An 18,820-nucleotide genomic window follows, 5' to 3' on the forward strand; every position below is an offset into this window, starting at 1 on the left:
TGAGTTCCAAGGAAATTCCTGTCAGAGAAGGAACCAGAGAGGGTTACGCTTCTACGGACTGATCACCCACACGAAGCTGTAAAAGTCAATGTCTTGAAGTTGTTCACAAAATCTTTTCATTGAGTAAACTTCTTTTTAAATTTACTATCCAGAGAATTCTGCCTTTGTCTTAATTGGTTAAAGTCTTGTCTGAACCAAAGTGAATTTATTCAATGGTAAGTTGGGAGTGGCTGAAATCAACTCAGTTCCAGATAACAAGATCAGAGAACAGAAATCTTCAATTTAAACACTTGCATTTCTATAGCGCCTTTCACAACCACAAGATGTCCCAAAATGCTTTCCAGCCAATGAAGTACTTTTAAAGTGTAATCCCTGTTGTAATGTAGGAAACGCAGCAGCCAATTTGCACACAGCAAGATCCCACAAACAGCAATGTGATAATGAGCAGATGATGTGCTTTCAGTGATGTTGATTGAGGGATAAATATTGACCGGGACACCGGGGATAACTCCCCTGCTCTTCTTCCAAATAGTGGCTGTGGGATCCTTTACATCCACCTGAGAGGGGCAGACAGGGCCTCAGTTTAACATCTTATTTGAAAGAAGGCTGTTCTGACAGTGTAGCACTCCCTCAGTGCAACGCTCCCTCAGTGCAGTACTCCCTCAGTGCGGCGCTCCCTCAGTGCAGCGCTCCCTCAGTGCGGCGCTCCCTCAGTGCGGCGCTCCCTCAGTGCAGTACTCCCTCAGTGCAGCGCTCCCTCAGTGCAGCGCTCCCTCAGTGCCACGCTCCCTCAGTGCAGTACTCCCTCAGTGCAGCGCTCCCTCAGTGCAGCGCTCCCTCTGTGCGGCGCTCCCTCAGTGCAGTACTCCCTCAGTGCAGCGCTCCCTCTGTGCCACGCTCCCTCAGTGCAGTACTCCCTCAGTGCCATGCTCCCTCAGTGCAGTACTCCCTCAGTGCAGTACTCCCTCAGTGCGGCGCTCCCTCAGTGCGGCGCTCCCTCAGTGCGGCGCTCCCTCCGTGCGGCGCTCCCTCCGTGCGGCACTCCCACAGTGCAGCGCTCCCTCAGTCCTGGATGAGGAATGTTGGATTTGATTTTTGCCTCAGGTCCCTGGACTGGGATTTGAACCAAGAACCTTCTGACTCAGAGGTGAGAATGGTACCCACTGAACCACGGCTGATATTATAGACAACACGAAGTTCGAAAGTGAAAGTTACCCTTTAAAAACCCCCAGCCTTTGCCTCCAGTGTCTAAATCTAACAATAAAAACTTCAGTATAAATAACATGGATTTGATGACAAATGTTGAAGTGTTGGTTTAGAGCCACAAGTTTCAACTTCCCATTTGAGCCTGGGGCACCTTTCTGTCTCTCTGTTGCACGTGTCCATGACAGCCAGGCGATGGAGTTGAGGGCTGAATTTAGCTGAGAATAACAGCCTGCACCCCAATTGAGAAACTGCCATGGGTGTCGCACTAATACAGAGACAGGAAGGTGCTGGAGGACTGAGTGGGAAATGGGCCTCCAACCAATTGTTATATCGGTCACTCAGAGCTAAAGAGTAACCCATCTATTTAAATACATATACAGGGAAGAGGCTGCAATGAAATCTGTCCCTTTTAACCTGCACAAAAGCAGGAGGCTGAGATTGACAGGCTGCAGGAGGGGTCCATTCAGCCCATCATGCCCCTACTATCTCTTTGAAAGAACTCTCTGATTCATCCAACTGCTCTGTTCTTTTCCCACAGCCCTGAAAATTATTCCCTTTCAAGTCTTTACCCTTTGGAAAGATTCTATTGAATCTGCTTTCAGGCAGATCAGAACAACTCGCTGTGTCAAACAATAAAATAAAATCTCATCTCCCTCTCTGGCTCCTTTGCCAATTACCTTAGAGGGACTCACTTTCTGTTAAAGAGCCTGCCAACCCCTCTCACCCACTTTCCCTAAAGTGCATCAATCTCATCAGGAAAAGTCCAGAAAGTCAAATATTTTTACTGATAAAAGTTTATTAATGAAACAGAACATGGTTAAAAACAAACAGAAAATGACTTGAGCATCAAAGACAACCAGAGTAAAAGGATGTTCACCATGTTCTGGACCCAAATGGTTTCTCTTTGATTCATCTGTCGCCTGTTCCCTGCCCTCTTTGTGGAACACCTTCGCTCAGCCCACAAGCATGACCCTGACCTTCCGCTTGCTTGCCATTAGAATTCACCACCTTGCTCTCACGCTCACATTTCTGTCCTTGACCTGCTGCAATGTTCTGGAGACGCCCAACACAAGCTGGACAAACAGCTTTTGTGGATCATTTCAGTGGAAGTGTGCTCTCCCAGGCTCAAAGAGCATCAGCCCACTGGAAGCAAATTCATGAGACCGGCCAGTCCAGCAGAAACTCTCCCACTCTCCCACTTCATCAACTGTCAGAATGAACATGGTTCAGTCCTGGATGTGATTAACAGCAGCAATAACAACAGAACCCAACCCCTGTCATCATTCGTGAACTCGCTGGTGACTGCGCAAATTGGATAACTGAGCGAATCCCTTCCCACACACAGAGCAGGTGAATGCCCTCACTCTGCTGTGAACCCGCTGGTGTGCCTGCAGTGTGGATGATCTTCTAAATGTCTTTGTGCAGTGAGAGCAGCTAAACGGTCTCTCCTCAGTGTGAATGCGCTGGTGGATCATCAATACCTGAGAGCTTTTGAAGCTGCTCCCACAGTCAGAGCATTTAAAGGGTCTTTCATTGGTGTGAGTGACTTTGTGGTTCAGCAGGCTGGATAACTGAGCAAAACCCTTCCCACACTGAGAACATGGGAATGGGTTCTCCCCAGTGTGAACTCGCTGGTGTGCCAGAGGGTCGAAGACTCTCTGAACCTCTTTGTGCATGAGAGTGGCTGAATATTATCTCCTCAGTGTGAATGCGTTGGTGTGTCTGCAGATTGGATAACCAAGTGAAACCCTTCCCACACTCAGTGCATGTGAACGGCCTCTCCCCCGTGTGAATGCGTCGATGAGTTTCCAGTGCGGATGGGACCCTGCATGCCTTCCCACAGTTCCCACATTACCACGGTTTCTCCATGGTGTCCTTATGACTCTCGGGTTAAATCTCACACAGAACACGGGTACAGTCTCTCCCGCTGTGAATGCTGCGATGTATTTTCAGGCTGTGTAACTGGTTAAAGCTCTTTCCACACTCAGTGCACTGGAACACTGACTCGGTTGTATGTATGTGTCTCGGTACTTTTCCAGTCATACTGATGTTTATAATCTTCTCTAACAGACAGAACTGAGAAACATTTCTCCTTCTAGTTTCAAAGGCCCCGATGATATTCAGGTCCTGGTGGCTTGAGTGACTCTGTCAGATGTTGATGTGACGCTTTGTTTGAGATTTCTGTCTGTAAATCCTCACCTTCTGATCGCCTGTAAAAGGAGTTTACAAAATTCACCACGAGCAATACAGGATAGAAATTTAGAACAGACAATTCTAGTATCTATGAATATTTTTCCTCTCTCATTCCCCAAAAGCTGTAAGTCTCCATCCCACAGACACTCCCTCGATTCTCATTCTACTGTATCTAATATTTACCCTCCCAATTCTCCTGATGGTGCAGATTGAGAACAAACGAATAAAAAACAAAGAGAATTACAGCACAGGAACAGGCCCTTCGGCCCTCCAAGCCTGCACCAACCATGCTGCCCGACTTAACTAAAACCTCCGACCCTTCCGGGGACCATATCCCTCCCATCCTATTCATGTATTTGTCAAGATGCCCCTTAAAAGTCACTACCGTATCTGCTTCCACTACCTCCCCCGGCAACGATTTCCACGCACCCACTACTTTCTGTGTAAAAAATCTGCCTCATACATCTCCTTTACACCTTGCCCCTCTCACCTTAAACCTTTTCCCCCTAGTAATTGACTCTTCCACCCTGGGAAAAAGCTTCTGACTATCCACTCTGTCTATGCCTCTCATAATCTTGTAGACTTCTATCAGGTCTCCCCTCAACCTCCGTTGTTCCAGTGAGAACAAACCAAGTTTCTCCAATCTCTCCTCATCGCTAATGCCCTCCATACCAGGCAACATCCTGGTAAATCTTTTCTGCACCCTCTCCAAGCCTACACATTCTTCTGGGAGTGTGACGACCAGAATTGAACACTATATTCCAAGTGCGGCCTAACTAAGGTTCTATAAAGCTGCAACATGACTTGCCAATTTTTAAATTCAATACCCCGGCCGATGAAGGCAAGCATGCCATATGTCTTCTTGACTACATTCTCCACCTGCATTGCCACTTTCAGTGACCTGTTTTTTTTGGAGAAAAGAACAACATCTGCTCACTGGTGACTGATTTGTGTCTCAGGTTGTTTGATTTTACCTAAACACAGGGAGTGGTCTGTCTCAGGGAGGTGTCTCTTTGTGGCTGAATTAACTTCCTCAAAATCCCCACGGCATTTTCTAACTCTTCACTTGATCTGATATTTTCTGACTGTAAATCAATATCTTGTTCCAGAGTTTGGCCGAACAGCAGTAGATTTTTCTGAGCTCCACTCACCCTATCATCTGCCCCCTGTTCCCAATGTAACTGATTGTCCAGGTCAGACGTGCTCTCCTGCCAGCAATCAGCTCCATTCTGCAGCTTATCCACCAGTTCCCTCAACTCTTTATATTTTGTACTCAGCTGTGAGGCAACAGGTTTCCAATGTAACTGGAAATTAATTTATTCTGGACTTTTTCCAACTTGCTGCTTCCTTTCTGAATCTCTAGAAAATCTATCAAGGACACGCTCGCAATCATCGTCACATTCTTCTCCACCTCCCAGTGGATCAGTTGCTCCTGATGCCCTTGACTCCGTTGTCAAACTGTCAGTCACATTGTAGCAGATGCCAAAGCCATTGTTGTATTTGCTTTTTTGAGGCAGCAGTGCGAACCACTGTGCCACTGGATGGAATGCTGGCCCAGTGGAGAGATACATAGAAACTAGAAGCAGGAGTAGGCCATTCGGCCCTTCCAGTCTGCTCCACCATTCATCTTGATCATGGCTGATCATCGAATTCAATATCCTGATTCCCTCTTCCTCCCATATTCCTTGATCCTCTTACCCCGAGAGCTATATCTAATTTCTTCTTGAAATCAGTCAATGTTTTGACCTCAACTATAGGGTGGCACAGTGGCAAGCACTGCTGCCTCACAGCGTCAGGGACCTGGGTTCAATTCCGGACTTGAGTCACTGTGCGGAGTTTGCACGTTCTCCTTGTCCGCATGGGCTTCCTCCGGGTGCTCCAGTTTCCAACCACAGACCAAAGATGTGCAGGTTTGGTGGATTTGCAATGCTAAATTCCATCTTCATGTCCCAGGATGTGTAGGTTGGATGGATGAGCTGTGTTAAATGTGTGAGGTTATGGGCATAGGATGGGACAAAGAGCCTGGGGAAGGTCTCTGTAAGAGAGAGTCGGTGCAGACTTGATGGGCCAAATGGCCTCCTTCTGGACTGTAGGGATTCGATGATTTACTATCTACAATCTGGGGTATTGTTCTGCTATCAACATCTTGATAGAGCCCTGAGCTCCCCAATCAAACTCCATGGCACTCTGTTCCTCTTTCCCTGGTGACATTCTATCACTGCCCGTCTCTGTGGAGTTTGATTTTGAACCTGCATGGTTCTTATCAACTTGCTTACATGCCGTTTCTTTTAGGGGTCTGGCTATTACTTAACCGTGTCCACCCAGGCACGCCAAGTGTTGACCCTTGCACCACAATCAACTGAGGAAAAAGAGACACATGAGAAATCTGTGAGGGATTCATTTTCTGTGAAAGAACTCCTCTCACTCAGTTTACAAACATTGCATCAATCTACTCTCTTTTTTTGCCAAGCGGCGGCCTGCATCTTGTTTTCATGTTTTTTTGCTTCCAGACGGAGATGTCCTTTATTCTGCCACTAACACTTACTCTGGACCAATGCTTTGTTTCTTTACAACAACCATTACCTCTCCCTTTTGTTCCAGGACATTTTTTGTCATTTGATCTCACTCACCCTCTCACCAATCCCTAACTCAAAGAGCATCAACCTACTGAGAGCAAAGTAGTGAGACCGGCCAGTCCAGCAGAAAGAAACCTTCCGACCCTCCCACTTCACCAACTATCAGAATGAACATGGTTCAGTCCTGGATATGATTAACAGCAGCAATAACAACAGAATCCAACCTCTGTCATCACTTGTGAACTCGCTGGTGTCTCAGCAGGGCAGATGACTGAGTGAATCCCTTCCCACAGTCAGAGCAGGTGAATGGTCTCTCCCCAGTGTGAACTCGCTGGTGTGTCCGCAGGGCGGATGATGTTCTAAACCTCTTTGTGCAGTGAGAGCAGCTGTATGGTCTCTCTTCAGTATGAATGCGCTGGTGAATCATCAGTACCTGGGAGCTTTTGAATCCACGCCCACAATCGGCGCATCTAAAGGGTCTCTCATTGGTGTGAGTGACTTTGTGTCTCAGCAGGGCGGATGACTGAGCGAAACGCTGTCCACACACAAAGCAGGTGAATGGCCTCTGCCCAGTGTGAACTCGTTGGTGTGTCTGCAAGGTGGATGAATCACTGAACCCCTTCCCACAGTGAGAACAGGTGAATGGTTTCTCCCCAGTATGAATTCGCTGGTGCACCCGTAGGTTTGATGATGTTTTGAATCTCTTTGAGCAGTGATAGCAGCTGAACGGTCTCTCCTCAGTGTGAATGCGCTGGTGGGACATCAGTTCCTGAGACCTTTTGAAACCACTCCCACAGTCAGAGCATTTAAAGGGTCTCTCATTGGTTTGAGTGACTTTGTGCGTCAGCAGGTGGGATGACTGAGTGTACTCATTCCCACACTTGGTGCCGTTGAATGGCCTGACCCCAGTGTGAACCTGCTGGTGTGTCCACAGGCTGGATGACCGCGTGAAACATTTCCCACATTTGGAGCAGGTGAACGGTTTCTCACCTGTGTGAACTCGCTGGTGTCTCTGCAAGTGGGATAACTGAGTGAATCCCTTCCCACACTGAGAGCAGGTGAATGGCCTCTCCCCAGAATGAACACGCTGGTGTGTCTGCAGATTGGACAACTGAGTGAATCCCTTCCCACACATTGTGCAAGTGAACGGTCTCTCCTTGGTGTGAACTCGCTGGTGTATCCGCAGGCTGGATGAATCACTGAATCCCTTCCCACACTGAGAGCAGGTGAATGGCCTCAACCCAGTGTGACTGTGCTGATGAGTTTCCAGTCTGGATGGGTACTTAAACCCCTTCCCACAGTCCCCACATTTCCATTGTTTCGCCATGATGTGGGTGTCCTTGTGTCTCTCCAGGTCAGACAATCAGTTGAAGCCTCAGAGTGTTACAGTTTCCTTCTGCTGGTAACCGTGTGGTTTTTGTTTCATCTGCAGCCTCCCTGGATTCACTTCCTTTCCCTTCAGTTGCTGCAAGTCCCCAATTTCCCCCAGAATGAGAAAAGAAATGGAAAGGGGGAAACATTGATTTCCTCCCAGATGTTGTCCTTGAACTGGTTATAACTCTTTCCACAGTCAGTTCACTGGAACACTCGCACTCGGCGAGGGTGTGTGTCTCGGTCCTTTTCCAGTCACACTGGTGTTTAAAGCCTTCTGAAGCAAACAGAACAAACAAAGATGTTCACCTTCTAGATTCAGAGGCCATTGATATTCACTTTGCAAATGAATCAACTGCAAATGTCAGATCTTGATATGACATTTGGTTTGAGGTTTCTTGTTGAAAATTCTTCCATTCTAACATCCTGTAAAAGAGTTTACAAAAGTAATTACTGTCAGTCCAGGGTAGAAATTCAGAACAGACAATTCTAGTTTCTATGGAACATTCTTTCCTCATTCATTCTCCAAAAGCTGTGAATCTCCATCTCACACACTCTCCCTCCATTCTCACTCTGTTGTATCTAATATTCACCCTCCCAATTCACCAAAGATGCTTAGACAGCATCTTCCAAACCCAGGACCATTTCCATCTCGAAGGACAAGGGCAGCAGATACATGGGAACACCACCACCTGCAAGTTCCCCTCCAAGCCACTCACTATCCTGACTTGGAAATATATCGCCATTCCTTCTCAGTCACTGGGTCAAAATCCTGGAATTCCCTGCCTAATGGCATTGTGGGTTAACCCACAGAATATAGACTGCAGCGATTCAAGATGGCGGCTCACCACCACTTTCTCAAGGGCAACTAGGGGTGGGCAATAAATGCTGGCCAGCCAGCGATGCCCATGTCTCATGAATGAATAATTTTAAAAAATTCCCCTGAGGGTGCTGATTGAGGCTGATTGACAGATCCATGCTCACTGCTTCCTGTCCTGGACACAGAGAGCTGAAAATCTTCAAGCTCACAGCCACATTACAGTTTTACATTTGGATATAAATGAGCAGATGATGCGTGTAATACACTGTATTACTTGGTTACAGATACATGAAGAATGTGAGGAGGATTTTTATTTAGGCAGCCACTACTGACCTGGAAGTTAAAAACTGAAGTCCAGAATGAGAAAACAAATGGAAAGAGGGAGAAAAGAAAGTGTTTTACTCACAGATGCTGGAGACAGGAGGAAGTTTGAGTCTGTTTCTCTCTATGAATCACAAAAAGCGAGCAGGCAGGTCCCACACGAGTTAAGAAGGAAAATGGCATTTTGGCTTTTATTGCAAAGGGGTTGGAGTTTAAAAACAGGGAGGTTTTGTTGCAACTGTATAGTGTGTTGGTGATGCCTCACCCGGGATAATGCATACAGTTTTGATCCCCTTATCTAAACAAGGATATAGTAATATTGGACAGAGTCCAAAGGAAATTCACCAGGCTACTTCCTGGGATAGGAGGTTTGTCCTGTCACGAGGGAGTAAATTGTCAAGGTCTGTGTTCCTTGAAGTTTTGAAGACAAAGGAGTTATTGAAACATTTCAGATCCTGAGGGGGCTTGACAGGGTAGATGGTGAGATATTTTCAAACAAAATAAAGGGTCAGTCATTTAAAACTGAGGTGTGCAGAAATTTCTTCTCACAGAGGATGATGAAGCTCTGGAATTCCCCGCCCCAAAGGGTGGTGGAGGCTGGATCGTTAGAAGTATTTAAAGTGGAGGTGGATACATATTTGATAGATCGGGGAATAGAGGGCTATGGGGAAATGGCACAGTAAAGGAGATGAAACCGGCATCAGTCAGCTATGATCAGATTGAATGGCGGGACAGGCTTCAAGGGCCTGGTGGCCGCTCATGCTTCTATTTCTCGTGATCAGTTGCTGCAAGTCAACAATTTCTCCCAGAATGAGAAAATAAATGGAAAGGGGGAGAAAAGAAACTGTTTTACTGACAGATGTTGAAGACAGAAGGAAGTTTGAGTCTGTCTGAAGCTCAATCTTCATTCAAAGAGAGAGAGCAGCAGCTTTGCTGGGCCTTAATGAGCAGCTGAACAAGCTCATTGTCCACTTCCGCATTCAGACAATGGGGGGCTGTGATTGGCTGGAGGACCAGAGTCCTTCCGGTCCTCCAACTCTTCCCATTGGTCAATACCTCAACATGAGGGTCAGGGGGTGGGCACTCCCTCGCACATGCGCAGCTTCCCCACTCCCTTGGACATGCGCAGTCCCGGGCCGTGGGCAGGGGGCGATCAACGAGTTACTTCTCGCTCTGGCCGGAGCCATCAGTCGGTTGCCTGGAAACCTTGGCTCGAGGTGGTGGAGGGGGAGGGGAACAATGGGTGGGGGCGGGGCTCCCGTGTCCGCGCGCCCGGGCCTGAGCACTGGAACCCCTGTACGTCATCGCGGAAGAGACTGATTCCTACTGGCTGATTCAGGCAGGGCTGCATTGTGACGTCAAAATACGGATGTTGTCCAATGAGCTTCAGACCAAAACCTCCTCCTCTGGCATGAGGGGGTATAGCTCAGTGGTAGAGCATTTGATTGCAGATCAAGAGGTCCCCAGTTCAAATCTGGGCGCTCCCCTATCTAATCTTCATCTTAGCGAGAAAGAATCAAAGTCATAAAACCCACCCTTACACAGTACAGTGTCTGTAATTGCAGCAATGAGTAATAATAGGACCTGGCTGACCTGCGGAGGGTGCGAGAATGCCAGGCGATGTACTCCGCTGCGTCCTCTGCCAGGATCAACTGGGCCAAGTGCTCCGGACTCCTTGTCGGTCCTTGGGAGACGGACCCCCTTCCGGAGGAGCTCAGGCCTTTCACCTGGAGCAGGACCAACCTCCTCTACTTGGGGGCCCATCTCTGCCCAGCCGAGGAATCCTGGCCGGTGAACTGGCGGGAGCTGGAGGCCAAAGTCTCCGCCCGCCTGAGTCGCTGGACAGGACTGCTCCAAGTGCCGTCCTACGGCGAGTTCGCGTCATAAACCAGCTGGTCGCCTCCATGCTGTGGTACCGGCTGGTCCCTTTGACCCCTCCCCCTGGCTTTGTCGCCGATATCCAGAGAACCCTCCTGCGGTTCTTCTGGGACAATCGACTGCACTGGGTCCCTGCTGCGGTTCTGCATCTCCCGCTTGAGGAGGGCGGACAAGGTCTGGTGTGGCTCCGCACTCAGATAGCGGCCTTCCGCCTCCAGGCCCTGCAGAGGTACCTTTACGTTGAGCCCCCTCCACAATGGTGTGCCATGGTGACGTATTTCTTCCGCCAGAGGCACGGCCTCAATTATGACGTGCAGCTCCTGCATATCGAACTGGGGCGTGCTTCGATGGCGGAGGAGTTGCCCGTCTTTTACCAGGACCTCCTCACTGTCTGGAACAAGGTCGCCTCGCGACGCAGCTCTCCCCCGTCAGGAAACGACTCCTCCAGCCGTATAACTTCAGGTGGCTGGCGGAGAGGAGGGCTGCGGACACCGGGGTGACCAGAATCGGGGACGTGCTCGATGGCGGAGGGGCGGGCTGGATGAGTCCCCGTGTGCTGGCTGAGCACGCGGGGTCGTCCGTCCGGCACGCGGCCAAAGCCATCCTAGACCTTAGGACGGTCGTGCTCGGCCCCGAAACTGCACGCAAACTCGAGACGGCGCAGGCGTGCGGTGGGATCCCGCCCGAGCGTTCCCCTGTTCGGGCGGAATTCCACATTGGCCCAAAGCTTCAGCCCCCCTCCCCCCCTGGGTGAGGTGCCCCACAGCCTGAGCCGCCTCGCGGAAATGTCCTCCGTGCCTTTTTCTACTGCGCGGAGGCGTTTCCTGTGCGGGCTGCTGCTGCACACCCTCCACTACTGCCTCCTCGCCTGTCGCCCGGATACACCTTGGCGGGCCTTGTTGCCGCCGGGCGGCGGAGGTCCCCGCTGGAGGTCCCTCTATGGAGGGATCTCCCCCAATTACGTCGGGGACCTGGGGTGGAGGGTGATGCATGCAGCAGTTCCGCACAACCGTAGGATTCACTGGTTCACGGGCTCCGAAGACTGCCCTTTCTGCGGCCTTGTGGAGTCCGTGGACCATGTCTATGTTGTGTGTCTTAGGCTGCAACTCCCTTTATGTTTTCCTGAAGAACCTTTTGTTGATGTTTTGTCTGCACTTCAGTCCCACGCTCCTGATCTACGGACACCCGGTGCGGAGAGGGGAGGGTCGGGATGGCGACCTCCTTGTGAACCTGCTCCTGGGCCTGGCGAAACGCGCCATTTACCGGTCCAGGCAGCGGGCGATCGAGGGGGCCGTCCATCCTGACTGTCTTCCCCTCTACCGCGGCTACGTTCGCGGTCAGGTGTCCCTGGAGAGGGAGCATGCGGTGTCCACGGGCGCGGTTGAAGCCTTCCGCGCCCGCTGGGCACCGCAGGGGTTGGTGCGTTATTGACCCTAATAATCACATTTTAATTTGATGTTTTTAAGTTTCCTTTGGACTTTGATTTCTGTTCGGGCTGTTCCCCCTCCTTTTTGGGGAGCTGCCCCTTTTACTTTGTCCTGATTTAATCTGAGTTTGTTTATTTGGTTTGACCTAAAAAGAGGGCAACATCTGGGAGGAAAACGCTTTCTTCCCTCCACCCCCCCCCCCCCCCCCCCTTTCCATTTCTTTTCTCATTCTGGGGGAAATTGGGGACTTGCAGCAACTGAAGGGAAAGGAAGTGAATCCAGGGAGGCTGCAGACTCTGGAAAGGTTACAGATGAAGACCGGATTCAGGAACAGGACTAGGCCCAGGTATATTTTTGTTTCTCTCTCAAAGACATTGACATCTTTTAGTTCCCTCAGTTTATCTGGCTAATAGGGGAGCCTCTTACCCAATGTTCACAATTCAGTTTTCCCAGAAGAGGGCTAACATTTAAATCAACAGTAAATTTGTATGGGAGAGAGATATGTTATTTATGATCCCATATTTTTTGTCTTGAAATATACAGCAGTGTGGCTGCTTTATCAATTTCCAGTGATGCAGAGATTACAACATAGAAGGAAATGCATTTGGCAACTTAAATCCATGCTAACTCTCCGTGGTAGCCATGATGTGGAGATGCTGGCATTGGACTGGGTTGGACATAGTAAGAAGTCTCACAACACCAGGTTAAAGTCCATCAGGTGAGTGACCTGAGGAAGGAGCAGTGCTCCAAAAGCTCGTGATTCCAAATAAACCTGTTGGACTTTAACCTAGTGTTGTGAGACTTACTGAACTCTCTGTGGAGCAATTTGGTCAGTTCCATTCCCTTGAGTTCCACGTCACATTGGAATGGATGAGGGTTCCAGATGAACTGAGACTGGGGTGGAATCGGACGATATCACTGAGATGGGAATAGGCGGTTTTGATGATGATGTGGATATGTGGTTGGAAGCTCATCTTGGGGTGAAATATTTCACCCTGGTTGTGAACAGTTTGGTTCAGCCTCAGACAGTTACCAGGAAGATAGAGTTGCTGGTGAGGGAGTGGAGTTTGTAGTGGGGCCTGAAGACAATGGGTTCAGTCTTCCCAGTGTTTATATGAACGAAGTTTCAGTTCTTTTAGTACTGGATGTCAGACAAGTCAGGATTGTGTGCGAGTTGTGGGGGGAGAAACTCGGAGGTGATGGTGTTCACATCTACCTGCTACCTTGGTCCTTCTAGGTGGTGGAGGTTGAGGGTTTGGGAGATTCTGTCAACGTTCTCATTGAGTTCTAGATGTATAAAATCCCTCTCCTTCACCCCTGGCCTCTCCTACTTCTCTCTGTCTCCACTCAGTGCCCAGATTCTTATCTAGACCAGGCGCCAGATTTCCTTTCTTGACAGACATCAGCATACCACTTGGGTTTTTATGATAATCCAGCAGCTTTCCTCTGTGTGGGTTTCCTCCAGGTGCTCTGGTTTCCACCCACAGTCCAGAGATGTGCAGATTAAGTGGGTTGGCCATTTCCCCTTAGTGTCCCAAGACATGTAGGTTAGATGGATTAGCCATGGTAAATGTGTGAGGGTATGGGGATAGGGTGGGAGAGAGGCTCTGGGTAAGATACTATGTGAGAGAATTGGTGCGACTCATGGGTTGAATGGCCTCCTTCTGCACTGTAGGGACTCTATGATAATGTGGGAAAATGTGAAACAGTTCATTTTGGAAGGGAGATCGGGGAGTATTATTTAAATGGGGAAAAAACTGTAAAGCTGCAACACAACAGGACTTGGGGGACTTCTGCACAAAACACAGAAACCTAGCACACAGGTGCAGTTGGTAATCAGGAAGCCTAATAGAATGTTGGCCCTTATTTAAAGTAAAGTTTATTTATTTGTCACAAGTAGGCTTACATTAACAGTGCAATGATGTTACTGTGAAAATCCCCGAGTCGCCACACTCCGGCGCCTGTTCAGGTACACTGGGAGAATTTAGCATGGCCAATCAACCTAACCCGCACATCTTTGGACTGTGGGAGGAAACCGGAGCACCCGGAGGAAACCCACGCAGACACAGGGAGAATGTAGAAACTCTGCACAGACAGTGACCCAAGCCAGGAATTGAACCCGGGTCTCTGGCGCTGTGAAGCAGCAGTGCTAACCACAGTGCCATCGTGGTTGGAGTATATGAGTAGGGAAGTCTTGCTGCAACTGTACAAGGTACTGACGAGACCATATCTGGAGGACTGTGAGCAGTTTTGGTCTCCTTATTTAAGGAAAAATATTATTTCATTGGAGGCAGTTCACAGTAGATTCACTTGGATTATCCCTGTTATGGAGGGATTGTTTTATGAGGAAAGGTTAAACAGGTTGGGCCTCTCCTCATTAGAATTGAGAAGAATGAGAGGTGATCTCATTGAAGCATATCGGATTCTTAAGGGAGTTGACAAGGTAAATGCTGAGCGGATGTTTCCTCTCATGGGAGAGTCTGGGACCAGAGGGCACAGTCTCAGAATAAAAGATGCCAATTTAAGACTGAGATCAGGAGCAATTTCTTCTCCCAGAGGGTTGAGAGTCTTTGCAACTCCTTGCCACAGAGAGCTGTGGGGGCAAAGCCCTTGTGTATATTTTTGATCAATAAGGAAATCAAGGGTTACGGGAAAAGGGCAAGAAAGTGGACATGAGGAATGTCAGATCAGCCATGATCCTATTGAATGGGTGACATTCAATCCCTTCCCTGCAGGACATCCGTGAATCACTTGGGTTTTTATGACACTCCAGAATTTTCATGGTCACTTTTTCCTGGTGCCGGCCCCACAAATGACCAGATTCATTCCGCTCAATTTCACAACCTGCCTTTGTGTTTTTGTGGGTTCTCTCTCACATTTTTTTTCTTTTAAATTCAGTGTCACAGAGTTTTAGAAGTGGAGGAGTTGCAGTCAGGAATCTTCGAACAAACATCACATCAGGATCTGACGGAGCTGCCCAGTTAACGGTAACTTGATTACCATTCGGATTTTAAACATTGAAGGAAAAAGCATTGTTCACAGGAGATGAAACTGTTCTCTGTGTGGACGCAGCTTCAGTTGATCATCTGGCCTCAGGGGCTACAAATATAAACATCCTGGGGAGGAACCATTGAAGAGTGAGGACAGTGATGAGGGATTCAGTTACCCGTCTGAGCTGTAAGCTCATCGGGCACCGGGGAGAGGCCGTTCACCGGCTCTGAGTATTGGACTGATTTCATTCCATCATCCAACCTGTTGGCTCACTGACATAGTCACACTGGGGGGAGATTGTTCAAATGCTCCAGAGATGGAAAGGGATTCATTCAGTCATCCCACCATATGACACACAAACCTGTTCACACTTGAGTGATTTTGTTAATTACCCAGATTACGAGAAGAGCTGTAAAAGTTCCAGGGAAGTGATATCCTATCGACGTGTCCACACTGACGAGAGACCGTTCAGGTGCTCTCACTTTGGGACTGAGTTCAGGCGATTATCTCACCTCACAGTGCACCAGCAAATTCACACTGGGGAGAGGTTATTCCTCTGCTCTGATTCAGTTGAAAAAAATTACAAGTAAATCACTATTTGCTATAGACCAAAGAAAGATACTTTATTGGAAGAGTAAGGGTCACAAGGTAAAACAAGCCAAGTTCCAGAATATTAAACATCCAGAGATTGTAAACATCAACAGAAACAAACCCAACAGGTATCAGGCAGGTAAGTGGAACTGATCCACTTCAGATCAGCCATGATCTTATTGAATGGCGGGGCAGGCTCGAGGGGCTAGATGGCCTACTCCTGCTCCTATTTCTTATGTTCAAACTATCAGAATGAACAGAGTTCAGTCTTGGATTAACAGCAGCAGCAACAGCAGAATCCAATCCCAGTAATCACTGCTGAACTTGCCGGTGTGTCAGCCGATTAGATGATCGATTGTATCTTTCTCACATGTGGAGCAGGAGTGTGGTCTCTCCCCAGTCTGAACTCACTGGTGTGTGTCTTGGAGGCGATGGTTTTCCTAGGCGCCAGCTGCTCTTATCTTTCCAGTGGGTGGAGTTATGGGTTTGGGAGATTCTTTCAAAATTCAAATTCAGTTGCAGATCTATGAAGTTCATCTCTTTTACCCTCTCCTTCACATCTCTCTCTCCTCCCATGGAAGCCAGAGTCTTGTGTAAGCCTCGACTGGGTGGCAGGTTCCCTTCTCTAAAGAACATTAGTGAACCAGTTGGGTTTTTATGAGAAACCAGCAGTTTTCAGGGTCACTTTTTCCTAGCGCTGGCCCCACAAATTACAAGATTAATTTTGCTCAATTTCACAACCTGCCTTTGTGTTTTTCTGGGTTCTCTTTTATATTTCCTTGATTCTGTCTTAAATTCATTTTACAGAATATTTGAAAGGTTCACGATCAGGAAAGTCAAACCAAACATCACATCAAAATCTGACAGAGTCACTCGATTCATCAGGACTTGAATATCATCGGCCTTTGAACATGGAAGCAAAAAGCACTGTTCACACCAGGGAGAAGCGGTGGAAATGTGTGGATTGTGGGAAGGGATTCAGATCCCCATCTGAGCTGGAAATTCATCGACGCAGACACACCGGGGAGAGGCCGTTCATTTGTTCCGTATGTGGGAAGAGATTCGCTCAGTTCATCTGCCTTCAGCTGCATGAGCGACTCCACACCGGGGAGAGGCCGTTCACCTGCTCGGTGTGTGGAAACGGATTCACTCGCTCATCCCACCTGCTGAAACACCAGCAAGTTCACACTGACAAGAGAGAGTTTCAATGCTCCAAGTGTGAGAAGAGCTTTAAAAGCCCACACGGACTGAGGGAGCACCAGCGCATTCACACCGAGTACACACTGTTCAGCTGCTCACAGTGTGGGAAGAGTTTCAGGACAGCAACCCACCTTCAGACACACCAACGAGTTCACACTGACAAGAGACCTTTTCAATGTCCAGAGTGTGGGAAGTGCTTTAAAAGTTCTGGTGAACTGATGTCCCATCAGCTTGTTCACACTGAGGAGAGACCGTTCCAGTGCTCTCACTGTGGGACTGGGTTCAGGCGATCATCTCATCTCACTGCACATCAGCGAGTTCACACTGGGGAGAAGCCATTCATCTGCTCCAAGTGTGGGAAGGGATTCAGTCAGTCCTCCAACCTGCTGACACACCAACAAATTCACACTGAGATGAGGCCGTTCACCTGCTCCGAGTGTGGAAAGGGATTTGCACGATCATCCCACCTGCTGACACACCAGCGCATTCACACTGGGGAGAGGCCATTCACCTGCTCCGAGTGCGGGAAGAGATTTACCGAATCATCCAATCTGGTGAAACACCAGCGAGTTCACAGATGACTGCTCTGCTCTGATTCTGCTGTTGTTCATCAGATTCAGGACTGAACCCTATTCATCATGACATTGGGAAAGTGTTGATGATGTTGCTGCAAAGTACAGTAACTGGGCTGGAGTCGACAGAATTTGCATTCATATAGCACCTTTCACAACGTCAGGACATCTCTGTGCGCAGTCAGCCTCCACAAGCAGCAATGTGATGAGGGGCAGTGACCTGTTTTCAGTGAGATTGGGTGAGGGGTAACATTGGTCTCACCAGGGTGAGCTCCCTCCTCTCCTTCCAAATAGAAGCCGTGTGATCTTTCACCTCTGCCTGAGAGAGCAGACGGGACCCTCGGGTTGACATCCTCATATCAGTGAAGTAAAGAACCTTCATTCTGAGACAATTGAAGAATCAGCACTTAATCAATAGATGTACTTGTCAGACTGGTAATATAACCTGTAACACAAAGTTTGTAATGTTTTTTTATAATAAGTAATATGATTTTACGTACACTGGTCATAAGTCATGAGAACTGTCAAATTATGTTTTCCAGCCAATCTAGAAAGATAAGGTAGAGCTCACAAAACATTTATGGCTTTGACAAGTTACGTTAAGTTGGGGAATGAATGGGACCTGACTCAAGATGTCTCATTTATTCAGTAGACCTTTGTACTCAGACATCAGGAGATGCCAGTAGGTGTCAGGGGCCAATCAGACAATTAAGTTAATCAAATATAGTTCAATACTGTGGCTAATTTGAGTTAAGCAAATGTGAGTTGAAGGGGTTAAAATAAAGGTTTTGAGTCGCCAATCTGTTAACATGTCCTTGTCTGATGATCATTTCATGTCTTTGGCCTGATCAACCGAGGAAAGTTGTGAGAAGTCTGTTTCATTGTTAAAGATGAGCTTTCTCCTCCTCCTGTCAATCACTGATTCAAACTTTGCTTTTTATCTTTCTAACTTGTTACCTTTTTACCTTCTTAATGGTTAATAAATCATCTGAATTTACCAATTAGAATGTTCATTCTGGCCAGATAGTTAAATCTTGTAGATTTAATTTAAAATTGGGGATTTATTGCAAACAACTTCTACCTGATAAATCAACTCCAAAGTGCAAATGCTGCCTGGATTTGGTGTCTTGGTGTAAGTGGTCCCTGGATTTGGTTTCTCTACATGTGGGCCCTGCACTGCTTTCAACCCAACCGTCTGTCTCAGATCTTTCATTGATTTCAATTTAATGGAAACTGGGAGTTGGGACCTGTCAACATGTGAAATATATTTACAAATGTTTGGAGGGTTTCTTACAGTTGGGACCTTTCTCTGTTCTGTCCACTCAAGATGTTGGGTAACAGACTTTCTCCTGTGAATATCCAGCTTGGGTTTTGGGCCCTGATGTGTTTCCTTGTTCATCTTGTTGACTCTAAATATTGAATCTTGTGGTTTCATACATCAGATAATCAAACTCCCAACACCAGATTGTCTTTAACTGACTTTATTACAGCACTGCAATAATAGACAGAGTATAGTTACTTGTCTGCAGAACAGAGGTAATACCCTAGATTCAGAGCTCGCTATCCTGAGCAAGCTATTCAGTTGTGTCAAATTGCTACAGAAGAGTCAATGATAAAACCAGACAGACCCCCCCGCATTGACCTAGGTTCCAGAAATGATAAACGCACACTGTT

General features: G+C 47.8%; 2 protein-coding genes and 1 non-coding gene across 3 annotated transcripts; 2 read left to right on the plus strand and 1 right to left on the minus strand.

Moving 5' to 3' along the window:
- Positions 1-1,989: 1,989 nt before the first annotated feature.
- LOC144483751 (uncharacterized) lies at positions 1,990-7,772 on the minus strand. Its single transcript, XM_078202295.1, has 2 exons — positions 6,200-7,772; positions 1,990-3,416 (listed from the first exon to the last, which is right to left on the minus strand). The coding sequence occupies exon 1, from the start codon at positions 7,300-7,302 to the stop codon at positions 6,208-6,210; it is 1,095 nt and encodes a 364-aa protein (XP_078058421.1). The 5' UTR covers positions 7,303-7,772; the 3' UTR covers positions 1,990-3,416; positions 6,200-6,207.
- Positions 7,773-9,902: 2,130 nt separating this feature from the next.
- trnac-gca (transfer RNA cysteine (anticodon GCA)) lies at positions 9,903-9,974 on the plus strand. The gene has a single exon. It is a non-coding gene; the product is annotated as a tRNA-Cys (tRNA).
- Positions 9,975-12,018: 2,044 nt separating this feature from the next.
- On the plus strand, positions 12,019-18,197 carry LOC144483757 (uncharacterized). Its single transcript, XM_078202301.1, has 3 exons — positions 12,019-12,138; positions 14,691-14,779; positions 16,182-18,197. Exon 3 carries the CDS (start codon positions 16,286-16,288, stop codon positions 17,153-17,155), a length of 870 nt encoding a protein of 289 aa, XP_078058427.1. The 5' UTR covers positions 12,019-12,138; positions 14,691-14,779; positions 16,182-16,285; the 3' UTR covers positions 17,156-18,197.
- The last annotated feature ends 623 nt before the right edge of the window (positions 18,198-18,820 follow it).

The sequence above is a fragment of the Mustelus asterias genome, unplaced genomic scaffold, assembly GCF_964213995.1.
Source record: "Mustelus asterias unplaced genomic scaffold, sMusAst1.hap1.1 HAP1_SCAFFOLD_77, whole genome shotgun sequence".
Classification (NCBI taxonomy): Eukaryota; Metazoa; Chordata; class Chondrichthyes; order Carcharhiniformes; family Triakidae; genus Mustelus; species Mustelus asterias.

Excerpts from the sequence above, each read along its gene's own strand:
- LOC144483751 (XM_078202295.1), bottom strand. The coding sequence starts at position 7,302 with ATGGCGAAACAATGGAAATGTGGGGACTGTGGGAAGGGGTTTAAGTAC.
- LOC144483757 (XM_078202301.1), top strand. The coding sequence starts at position 16,286 with ATGGAAGCAAAAAGCACTGTTCACACCAGGGAGAAGCGGTGGAAATGT.